Consider the following 12723-nt stretch of genomic DNA (forward strand, 5'->3'; position numbering starts at 1 on the left):
ATTCCGTCAGTACTGGGTGTCGTCTGTAACTTGGCTGATTCCGTCAGTACTGGGTGTCGTCTGTAGCTTGGCTGATTCCGTCAGTACTTGGTGTCGTCTGTAGCTTGGCTGATTCCGTCAGTATTGGGTGTCGTCTGTAGCTGGACTAGTCGTCTGTAGCTTGACCAATTCTATCCGTATTGAGTGCTGTCTGTAGCTTAAAAAGTTCCGTCAGTATGGGGTGTCGTCTTTAGCTTGGCTGATTCCGTCAGTATTGGGTGTCGTCTGTAGCTTCACCAATTCCGTCAGTATTGGGTGTCGTCTTTAGCTTGGCTGATTCCGTCAGTATTGGGTGTCGTCTGTAGCTTGACCAATTCCGTCAGTACTGGGTGTCGTCTGTAGCTTGGCTGATTCCGTCAGTATTGGGTGTCGTCTTTAGCTTGGCTGATTCCGTCAGTATTGGGTGTCGTCTTTAGCTTGGCTGATTCTATCAGTATTGGGTGTCGTCTGTAGCTTGGCTGATTCCGTCAGTATTGGGTGTCGTCAGTAGCTTGAACAATTCTGTCAATATTTGATGTCGCCTGTAGCTTGGTTGATTCCGTCTTTATTTGGTGTCTTCTGTTTTACAGCTGTTATATTTTCTGTTTCAAACCTACTACTTGGTATTGTTAATGACAAAGACTTTGAGAAAAACAAAACAAAAACAAAAAAGCTTGATTTTGGAAAGTACATGGTTAGATTAAAAAATCTTCCGTTGTCTGTCAGTAAACAATTCCCGTTGGTAGTCTAACTGAATGGAGACACGTTGAGATTAAGGTTTAGATCAGCAGTTTCTATAGACTGTCACACAAAACAGTGATCAGTTAATTGTGTAGTTCAAATATCATGATTTAGATAATAGTACTGTGTATGTAGATTACGTAATGAACCAATGACGTAAATGCTGTCAATATCTCTCCCAGGTAGTTACCTCTATAGATAGGGGTCGTTACAGGTAATACACACGTAGACAAACACTGTATAAACTCCGCTAACAACCACATCATAGCATGTTAATGCCACAGTAAGGACGTTTATTATCGAAGAAAGAACCATCGTTTTGGACTAGTCGGTGAGTATTAGTTATTTAGTGTACTATTGTTGTTTGTCGATATACAATACGACTGGTTCATATCACTTGTCTAATACGTACCTCGAACTCCGCATCTTTATCATTTGAAAACGTAGAAAAATAAATTTGAAATATTGATTAGGTTTTAGACATTTTACATGAAAATCTTGAAATGGAACGTCCTGCAAATGATGTTATGTGATGGTGTCCGTCGTCCGTCCGTACTCACTAAAACTCCTTGATTCACCGATTCATTGCGTCAAAATATTTTGGTCGCCGACAGAAGACGAATTTTCAAGTAATTTTCTTTTTTACCCATGATTCATAAGTTTCAATGATCCAGCATTAAATTCGAAACTCGGATCACCCCGCGTCGACCTTGGTCATTCTTCTGATTACTCGTAAACGGTTGCTTCAATAAGATTTTTCTAGAAAACTGTGATAACCCCGACCAGTAGGAAACTTGGAAAAGTGCTATAAAGTCCCTCCATTTAAATGACATTGACATACTTTAAAGGTCGCAAATAGTCAAATCATTTTAAAACTATCAGTTCATTCTTTGTGTAAAATCTCCGTATCAATGTTCCAAACAAAATTGGTCAAAATTACCATTATGTGAAGGATGCTTTGGCTCAGCGTACGTCAACATTTCTTTTAAACCATTCGATGTCCTAAACAACTGAATGCATCTTCCTCAAATAGTTATTACTGGATGAAGGAGATTCTGTGTTGTATAAATAGAGGTTGTGACACTCATAGGACCAGAAAAGGGCAAATATTGGAATGGAAGCAATCCTTTATATCACTTCTAACCTATAACGACTTAATAGATTATGTAAATGGAAAACTCTACGTTAGGTATTAACTGTTTGTTATTCAACAATTGTAATGGTTATTTGATACCCTAGGAATAATACCCATCTACTGTTTACACCGAGGATTTGGCTTCCCTAGGATGGGGAAGAGGAGCCTTAACATTGGAAATAGAGTAAAATCCTGTCTACTGCAGTAGGTGGGTTTTATTCCCAGAGTATTCATTACAATTGTTGAATAACAAATAGTTAATAAGGCGTTTATGATTGGTTGACACGGTGTCCTTTGACCGGGACTAGTTTTAATCACGTGGTCCAATAGGTTTTGGTTGGTGTACACTTGTAGGTCGCTTCACGGGGCCGATGGGAAAAAAATGTAGCTCGCATTTGGTATTGTGATACTTCCTTTTTTATTTAAATTTCTATCAAATTATTGCTTTAGAAAAATGATAAACTTGCTAATTATTTGTTATGTCTAACAAGAAAGTGTAAAATCTGTATACATTTTCGAAATTCCGAAGTTTTGCATATCACTTAGCGGCATTTCACTTCGTCATATTATTACATCCCTTCAAAAATTGTGAAAAGAACAAACATTTACACAAAACATTTCATCCTCAGATTAGCTTTACTATTGTGGTAAAAACAGGTCACATAATATGGTATATTTGTATTTCTTTCACTCTCGTTAGCTATTTTTCCCCAGGGTGTGATTTCTCTGTCACCCCCTATTGTGTAATATCTTTTTCACCCCCTAGAGTGTGATTTCTCTGTCATTCCCTAGGGTGTGATTTTTCTGTCATCCCCTAGGGTGTGATTTCTCTGTCACTCCCTAGAGTGTAATATCTCTGTCATCGATGATCCCTAGGGTGTGATTTCTCTGTCACCCCTTGGGTGAATAATCTCTATGTCATCCCTATGGTGATATCCCTGTCACCCACTAGAGTTTAATATCTCTGTCACTCACTAGAGTTTAATAACTGTCATTCCTAGGATGTTATTCCTCTGTCATCCCTAGGGTGTGAATTCTCTGTCTGGGGTTGAATATATCTCTATCACACCCTCAAGGTGGGGGGTGATTCCGTCTATAACTATAACCCCCGCCGACCTACCCTGCAGTATTGGGTGTCGTCTGTAGCTTGACTGCTGATTCCGTCAGTATAGGGTGTCGTCTGTAGCTTGACTGCTGATTCTATCAGTATTGGGTGTCGTCTGTAGCTTCACCAATTCCGTCAGTACTGGGTGTCGTCTGTAGCTTGACTGATTTCGTCTTTATTTGGTATCGTCTGTTTTACAGCTGTTATATTTTCTGTTTCAAACTTCACTACTTGGTATTGTTAATGACAAAGACTTTGAGAAAAACAAAACAAAAACAAAAAACAAGCAAGCTTGATTTTGAAAAGTACATGGAGAGATTAAAAAATCTTCCGTTGTCTGTCAGTAAACAATTCCCGTTGGTATTCTAACTGAATGGAGACACGTTGAGATTAAGGTTTAGATAAGCAGTTTCTATAGACTGTCACACAAAACAGTGATCAGTTAATTGTGTAGTTCAAATATCATGATTTAGATAATAGTACTGTGTATGTAGATTACGTAATAAACCAATGACGTAAATGTTGTCAATATCTCTCCCAGGTAGTTACCTCTATATATCAGGGTCGTTACAGGTAATACACACGTAGACAAACACTGTATAAACTCCGCTAACAACCACATCATAGCATGTTAATGCCACAGTAAGGACGTTTATTATCGAAGAAAGAACCATCGTTTTGGACTAGTCGGTGAGTATTAGTTATTTAGTGTACTATTGTTGTTTGTCGATATACAATACGACTGGTTCATATCACTTGTCTAATACGTACCTCGAACTCCGCATCTTTATCATTTGAAAACGTAGAAAAATAAATTTGAAATATTGATTAGGTTTTAGACAATTTACATGAAAATCTTGAAATGGAACGTCCTGCAAATGATGTTATGTGATGGTGTCCGTCGTCCGTCCGTACTCACTAAAACTCCTTGATTCACCGATTCATTGCGTCAAAATATTTTGGTCGCCGACAGAAGACGAATTTTCAAGTAATTTTCTTTTTTACCCATGATTCATAAGTTTCAATGATCCAGCATTAAATTCGAAACTCGGATCACCCCGCGTCGACCTTGGTCATTCTTCTGATTACTCGTAAACGGTTGCTTCAATAAGATTTTTCTAGAAAACTGTGATAACCCCGACCAGTAGGAAACTTGGAAAAGTGCTATAAAGTCCCTCCATTTAGATGACATTGACATACTTTAAAGGTCGTAAATAGTCAAATCATTTTAAAACTATCAGTTCATTCTTTGTGTAAAATCTCCGTATCAATGTTCCAAACAAAATTGGTCAAAATTACCATTATGTGAAGGATGCTTTGGCTCAGCGTACGTCAACATTTCTTTTAAACCATTCGATGTCCTAAACAACTGAATGCATCTTCCTCAAATAGTTATTACTGGATGAAGGAGATTCTGTGTTGTATAAATAGAGGTTGTGACACTCATAGGACCAGAAAAGGGCAAATATTGGAATGGAAGCAATCCTTTATATCACTTCTAACCTATAACGACTTAATAGATTATGTAAATGGAAAACTCTACGTTAGGTATTAACTGTTTGTTATTCAACAATTGTAATGGTTATTTGATACCCTAGGAATAATACCCATCTACTGTTTACACCGAGGATTTGGCTTCCCTAGGATGGGGAAGAGGAGCCTTAACATTGGAAATAGAGTAAAATCCTGTCTACTGCAGTAGGTGGGTTTTATTCCCAGAGTATTCATTACAATTGTTGAATAACAAATAGTTAATAAGGCGTTTATGATTGGTTGACACGGTGTCCTTTGACCGGGACTAGTTTTAATCACGTGGTCCAATAGGTTTTGGTTGGTGTACACTTGTAGGTCGCTTCACGGGGCCGATGGGAAAAAAAATGTAGCTCGCATTTGGTATTGTGATACTTCCTTTTTTATTTAAATTTCTATCAAATTATTGCTTTAGAAAAATGATAAACTTGCTAATTATTTGTTATGTCTAACAAGAAAGTGTAAAATCTGTATACATTTTCGAAATTCCAAAGTTTTGCATATCACTTAGCGGCATTTCACTTTGTCATATTATTACATCCCTTCAAAAATTGTGAAAAGAACAAACATTTACACAAAACATTTCATCCTCAGATTAGCTTTACTATTGTGGTAAAAACAGGTCACATAATATGGTATATTTGTATTTCTTTCACTCCCGTTAGCTTTTTTTCCCTAGGGTGTGATTTCTCTGTCTTACCCTTGGGTGTGATTTTTCTGTCACCCCCTATTGTGTAATATCTTTGTCACCCCTGGAGTGTGATATCTCTGTTACCATCTAGAGTGTAATATCCCCTCATCGATGATCCCTAGGGTGTGAATTCTCTGTCTCGGGTTGAATATATGTCTATCACACACTCAAGGCAGGGGATTATTCCCTCTTTAACTATAACCCCCGCCACCCTTCCATTGTAACCTTTAACCATTTATATCCTGTGCACCTCTCCCAGACGGAAACCTTCCGTTAATATAATAGTCCCCCATGGCCATTAACGTCGACTGCTTTAGTCAAAATTCATTTAATCGTTCCTGATGGGGCCGATTTGAAATAATTGGTTTGCTAAAAAAAATCTCACCATGTGTTATAGTGTCAATCATTATCTCATGTTTCGAGAAAGAAAAATATATGCACAAGTTATGCTTCGTTGATTTTTTAGCGTCTACATACTGGCATACGAAACAGTTACTTATGTTATAAAGATACTTTAACAATAGTCATGTATATAGAGTAGGTAACGACAAAACGTATGTTGTCGATATCTCTCCCAGGTAGGTAATCCGGTAGATCAGGGTCGTTACGGGTAACACACACATACGGTATTACGTCCCCTACACAAACCACAGTATATAAACTTTTACACCCCTAACAACCACCTGTATGTTTCTAACAACTTACCACTAATCCCTTGTCTGCTGGACGGGACTAAAATGGTGAACCGTGTAGGAATGCCCATCTCGCACGAAAACCTCTCTTTTGAATCTATTTTGAAGCAAATAAAAGAAGACCTTAACTCGTCACAACCCTTTCCAGAATAGTATGTAATACGTCCTCATTGGCCGTAAGGACTACAGTCAATACATTCAACGGAATTAATTTGTCGGCTACTTCTGCATTTCAGCTATGGCTGAAACCGTTGTTAACTTTTCCTTGTAGTAATTGGTGGCTACCCAGTCAAAGTGCCTGCAGCTCAATCGACTACGCTATTGTTTACCATTGATGACTAATACAGCTGTTTAGTTAAAGGTCACATAGCTAGCACGCTTCGGGATCAGCTACAAAACCATCTCTAGTCGGGTTTGTGTTTAGATGACTGCCGACGGGTTTAATTTTATGTTTTTGGGTTGTTTTTTTTTTCTATGTAACCGTCGGGCTACCCAAAGACTCTGACGTGCTGTATGTAACACATTCATAATTTGTGTCCACATTTGTGTGTAACCACGTTTTACAATGTACAACCATTATAAAATAATGTACTCAAAGCAATGCCCCTATACGTACGCTAACTATATATATGTACAGCATTTCTTACGCTTATTATGGGGCATGTGTAAGTTATTGTACGTAAAATTTATCATATTCATAAACAAAAGTACGTAAATGTTTCGACTCTAGCCGTAATATTGATAAAGCAAAGCAACCAATTGTGCAAAATGTGTCCCTGGAAGAAGTTATTTGGAGAAATGAATTAAGAATCCGACTCCACTTTTCACTACGGATAGAAGGGGGTGAGTTCAGTTTACTCTGATATATATAGCTTAGTTCCGTTCTATACTAACAACGATTTGAGATTTTTAGGAATCCCATATATAACTGTACCTATAACAATGTAGATGTTTGTTACTTATTCCGTCGTTTCTTTGTTATAGAGATACAGCAAGAGGATCCCGAGTGTCGCTAAACCTAAACTCCATATTGCCACACCAAATCATAGCAGTCATGGCCTCGAAACGCGGGTATGAACAGCTTTCTATCAGAGTCAAAGGACGACCAAAGTGTGTGATTCACCAACAAAATGACGCCAAATTATTGTGTCAAGACTGCCAAATGATGATCTGTATAACATGCGCCTTAAGTAGTCATAAACTACACATAGATAGCTTTCAGGAATTAACAGAAATTGAAACCCATGAAAAAAATATTACCCAAGACATAGTCATTCAGACCGACAACGCTAGCATTCCGAAACTGAACCAGGAACTTAGTTCATGTCAAACAGAAATGTCTTCATGTAAACCCCTCTTCAAAAAACTTCGCAAAGACATCATCGACAATAATAATCAAAGTAAGTTACGACTGGACAAGATAACCGAGAATTATTTATCAATTTGCGATAAGCTGGAGGTGGCGAACACGGACCTTATCCAGACCCACATCACAGACCTGGAGAGGAGGTTGGATACTCTGAAGAAACTTCATGAAGATCACAAACAGACTCAGCAGAAAGGAACTGATGAACTCGCATGCGACTCGGAATCAAAAATCCAGGAAATGGATTCAAACATCCAATCGACACCGGATATAGACACTACAGAGTTAACTCCAAATATGGACAGACACAGTAACCTAAAGCAGGCCATCGGGACCATAAACACTCCTTCGAACCATCTCCAGACAGGACCAGCAAATTGTGGTCACTCTGGTCAAAGTCCAGTAGTCCAATCAAAACAGCTTACAGAGACTGGCCAAGCGTCTAGTCAAGAAGGCCGGTACAAACTTCATGACCGTCCAACCGTCATGTCCGATTTCTCATCCCCGGATATCATCATATCGATCTGTCCTACATATGATGGACGTGCATGGCTGTGCTATCTTCTCGAGAAGAAAGTAGAGCTAATCAGCAACGAAGGCCAGGTCATACAGACGATACATCACAACAGTTACATTAGAAACATCAGTCTGCACCCCACCACAGGTCGTCTGTGGTTCTGTTGTTATGATGACAGGACTATCTGTGAAGTATCTCCACCATCTTCACCAGTCACAAGGTTCACTACAGAGGATGTTCCGCGCAGTCTGTGTGTGACCAGGGAGGATCAGGTAGTGGTGGGTGCAGGAGGTTTACAGGAGTTCAAGGTGGTGATGTACACAGAAGACGGTCTGGTGTTACATACAGACATGGTGGAGGTGTCAGGGAGAGGGTATGTACGCTCCATCACACAGTGCAGTGTTACAGGTAATATAGCTGTAATGAGTAGTAAACTGATCATTGTATTCAACCAAACACTCCAGCCTCTGGTTCATTACCGGGGGGAGGGGATACAGGTACAGAAGTCTGTCTCACAAGACGAGTTCTATCCACACAGAGTTGTGTATGACAGTAGGGGGAATATTGTTATTGCTGACTGGGCAAGAAAAACAATAGAACTGATAAGTGGAACAGGGAAGTACATAAAAACACTTCACACAAACAAAGTATACCAGGGACCAGTAGGTATACAGAAGGGTGATGTGTTGTGGACATACTTACAGTTAGGTACGGGAGAGCGGGGACTCAAACTCTTCAAGTATTATAGTGACTAGTGTTTCGACGTTGAGTGAGGATACGGACAATCTATACCAGTAGATTTAATATCAGCTTTGTACTTCTGAAGGATACTGTACATAAGGCAGAGTTAAATGGAATTTCAATGTGTTCGCGCTACTGCTTCATCTGATTCATTAATACCATCCTATGTTTGCTGAACAGAAATGTTTTACGCTTTCATCACAGAAACTAGTTTGTGCTCTAGAATACTCACAAACCAATTATGGCATTTCATCTTCGTTACCCCCACAGGGAATTGGCATCAATACCATCTGTATGTCTTGGAATAAATACTATACCAATGGATCGTGGATTTCCTTTACAGTTGATTGTACAATGTCAATTTGTTAATGTCTCTCAAAGTACACATTCTTTCCTAACCAAAACTGGAATATACTTATATATGTTTCATTGATGACATTGTCATTATATAACCTTACCAACAGTAGTTGAGCATTGCTATCTCATAATCTGCCAACCGGCGCATTAACATTGTGCCATGTGAAGAACACCGCAGTTGTGGAAAAAGTCTAAAGAAACACATTTTCCTTTTGAAAAATGGACAGTTTATTTATTTATTTTTTGTAGTATTTTCTTGATATCAATTTACATTAAATATTTGTACTACATTGATTATACTTGTTTGGTTTTCTATTATCTTACGCACTTTTTTACACGGAACAACAGTTTGTTCAATTTTGTTCAATTGTTTACAACATATAAAATACATCCTACAAAACTTCTCTCAAAGTAAAATATGTCCTGCCATTTATGACTTATTTAGACACTATAAAACTAAATAAAGTATAAAATGCTACATGTCATTGAATAAAAAGCTACGAAAAGTTCTTCTTCCACTTATGGACCGTGTCTCCTAGAATGAAGCGATGACTTTCCATTGAGTGGGATGATTGTCCATTGAAAAAAGTTGCTTCTTCTCCTCCACATAGCATAAAGTTGATTGGCGAGAAGATTTGGTGGAGATTTGTCTACTAGATATTTGAACTGATTTAAACTGTCCATACTAGTAAAATCAACATATTTATTTGCGTCAAATAAATGAGGCCAGCGTAAATCATCATAAAATTACATTGTATTCAAAACTTCGCCTTCAACCTGGTCTGATAAACAATATTTACAGATTTCATTTTTATGGGTAAATGTCTAAGGAAAGTGACCCATATCTGAAATTGCACAACAGACCTCTTTAACAAACACAAAATCGCTTGTATATTCCTACTTATAGGTTCTATAATGACGTAATTTGTTACCATTAACATTTCCATCATCATTCCACGATATGTTTTTCCAGCTGTCAGCTGATATATTTCTCATATTCGAGTTTAATGGCTTTTGTGCTGAAATTATATCCATTAAATTAGCCTTTACTATTAGATTATAAACCCGCGAATCCCAAGTAGTACGAAGAGACAATTTATGAATTTTACTCAATGTCCTATCACTTTCCGTATTTATTATTCTGATATAAAATCTTAAATCGTTAATAGTCTGTTTCATGGTAGTTGACGTAGCCAAGTTACTGGAAAACGTCGATGCTCCAAGAATGTTACTTCTCTGTAGGAGTTTATACCCAAGATTCCACTCGCGAAGTAATTTATATGCTCTACGAAAGAAATATACAATTTGGTACATACCGAGTAAGTCATACCTCCCGCGTTGGTGAACGTTGAGTAAAGGGCATAAACAGCTCTACTTTGCAGACTTATACAACTCCCGTACAGATGTTCAATGGAACCACAATCCTAAGTATGTATACTTAGAACAGATGTCAATATCAGAGTCACTACATGTAAATTTAAATTGTTTTAAAGTCGAAGAAGAGTTATGGAAATGAACAACATTAGTTTTGTCCTTGTTTATAAACATTTTCAATTTATCAAGCATATTTTGCATAGAGTTTTCATCCGGCGATACGATAGCTATATCGTCCGCATACAGAAGGATGGATATCATTGTGTCTTCTACATGAACCTTTAGCCAAGTCGTTTACGTAGATAGGGAAAAGTGTCGGTGAGGCTTTACAGTCTTGTTTAATCCAGTCGAGACCCCGAATGGGTCAGTTAACTTGCGATTTACCCAAACCCTACTAGGGCTGTGTACGTACAGAAATTGTATCGCTCGCTAAAATAACCCGAGATGCTTCAATTTTAACCATAAAAGATCTATGATTACACTGTTGAATGCTTTTATTATGTCCACAAAGCAGACGGACGTGGATTATTTCCGTATTTTACGGTTATTTAGTATGGTATACATCGGCGGATCCAGACGGAGACGCAGCCGGTGTAACGTAGATAATGGACCCTCGTGGAAAATGTTCAACGTTAAAAATAAAACCGGACCACCGTGGAAAACTGATTCTCCTGTTGAAAATGAACCCCATTAGGTCTTTCTTTTCCACGTGTAGCCTGTTGAAAACGGAACCCGTTAAAAAGTGAATCGCATGTACATTTCATTTCAACAAATTTTATTGTTTAAAATAACAATAGGATTGAACATCAAGCTTAAGCCTATTTTAAGTTCTCTCCGTGTTATAATAATATTAACAAAAAAAAACAAACATCCGGTATTAATAGCATACAATGTAGAGTAATATATAGTATTACACACACACGCGCTCACACACACACACACTCGCACATGTTATACATGTATATGTACAGGGGAAAGAAATTCAAATTCTCTCTGTATATATACAGTGGGTTTTCCATTACTGTTATAATTAGAATTTATAAATATGTTTGATATTGCATGTTATCTACCTGGATGGGAGGCAGATGCCTAGTCAAACCAAGAGTTTAGGACAAAACTGTCCATCAGGTGCTTACACCCAGTAGTCATCCACTCATGGCTGAATACACGCCTGCCCCCCAACCCAGGCAGACACTATGCACATATATGTGTTTTTAACTTTTTCTTTCCAATTTAGCATAATTAATTATAAACTCAGAGTATTACATGGTTTATTATTACTCATCCAAACTGGGTCACCTACACAGATACTTGAATCACACAGAATCACATGTACATGTTGCTGTGAATAAAATACGTGTATGTATGCAATTTAACAATCATACGAAAGTGATCAATATTGATTAACAATTCGATCTTTGGTGACCCATATAATGACATTTGGTATATCTTCAAACTGTAATATGATATGTATATAAAATGTATAGGATATTGAGCAATATTGATAAACAATTTGACCTTTGATATTTTGTGAACTAAATAATGACCTTTGGTATAACTTATCACTGTCATAAGATATGCATATGGCATGTATATGACTTTTGTCGATATTTATGAAGAATTTGACCTGTGACCTTTGGCGTCCATTATACTGACCCTTGATATATTTATCACTCTTATAAAATATGAATATGACACGTATAAGACATTGGTGCACATTTATGAAGAATTTGACCAGTGACCTTTGGTGTCCATTATAATGACATTTGGTATAAACTTTAAACTGTTATATGATATGCATATTCTTATGTATACGATATTGATCGACATTGACCTTTGACCTTTGGTGACCAATAACCTTTTGTATACATTTTAACTATTATTAGATATTTACATAATATATATTTGATATTGATCGACATTGATAAACAATTTGTCCTATTAAGCATTCGAGTATCTATTCATAAGCCGAGATCCACTGAAACATTTGAATATGGAGCCGGTGTCATTTTGAACATCCAATATGGAAATGGGTCAGTTATTGTGGGATCCATTATCAACGTTGGAACCGGGGTAATTTTGAATGTAATCAGTAAGGGTTGATAATGTTTCTCTTTGATGATCATAACAAGGGAACATTGTAAACGTTGAATATGGAACATTCTTAACATATAAGATGGAAATGGGTCAGTAGTATGAAAATTGAGCCCACAACAAACTGCCCAATTTCCATATCGTTTGTTAAGAATGACCCGGTTCCATATTCAACATTGGAAATGGACCCCACAACATACTGAATTATTTCCATATAATTTGTTAAAAAATAACCCCGGCTCCAAATTCAACGTTGAAAATAGACCCCACAACATACTGACCTATTTCCATACTTTTTCTAAATAATGACCCCGGTCTCATATTCAACATTGAAAATGGACTCCACAATAAACTGAACCATT

At 37.5% G+C, this 12723-nt stretch overlaps 1 protein-coding gene across 1 annotated transcript; it reads left to right on the forward strand.

Moving 5' to 3' along the window:
• Nucleotides 1-3583: 3583 nt before the first annotated feature.
• On the forward strand, nt 3584-9181 carry LOC117339348. The gene is made up of 2 exons (XM_033900891.1): nt 3584-3689; nt 6897-9181. Exon 2 carries the CDS (start codon nt 6967-6969, stop codon nt 8548-8550), a length of 1584 nt encoding a protein of 527 aa, XP_033756782.1. The 5' UTR covers nt 3584-3689; nt 6897-6966; the 3' UTR covers nt 8551-9181.
• Nucleotides 9182-12723: the final 3542 nt, after the last annotated feature.

This window comes from Pecten maximus, chromosome 1 (genome assembly GCF_902652985.1).
Source record: "Pecten maximus chromosome 1, xPecMax1.1, whole genome shotgun sequence".
Classification (NCBI taxonomy): domain Eukaryota; kingdom Metazoa; phylum Mollusca; class Bivalvia; order Pectinida; family Pectinidae; genus Pecten; species Pecten maximus.

What these genes read in the sequence shown, in the direction of transcription:
- LOC117339348 (XM_033900891.1), top strand. Translation starts at nt 6,967, where the DNA reads ATGGCCTCGAAACGCGGGTATGAACAGCTTTCTATCAGAGTCAAAGGA.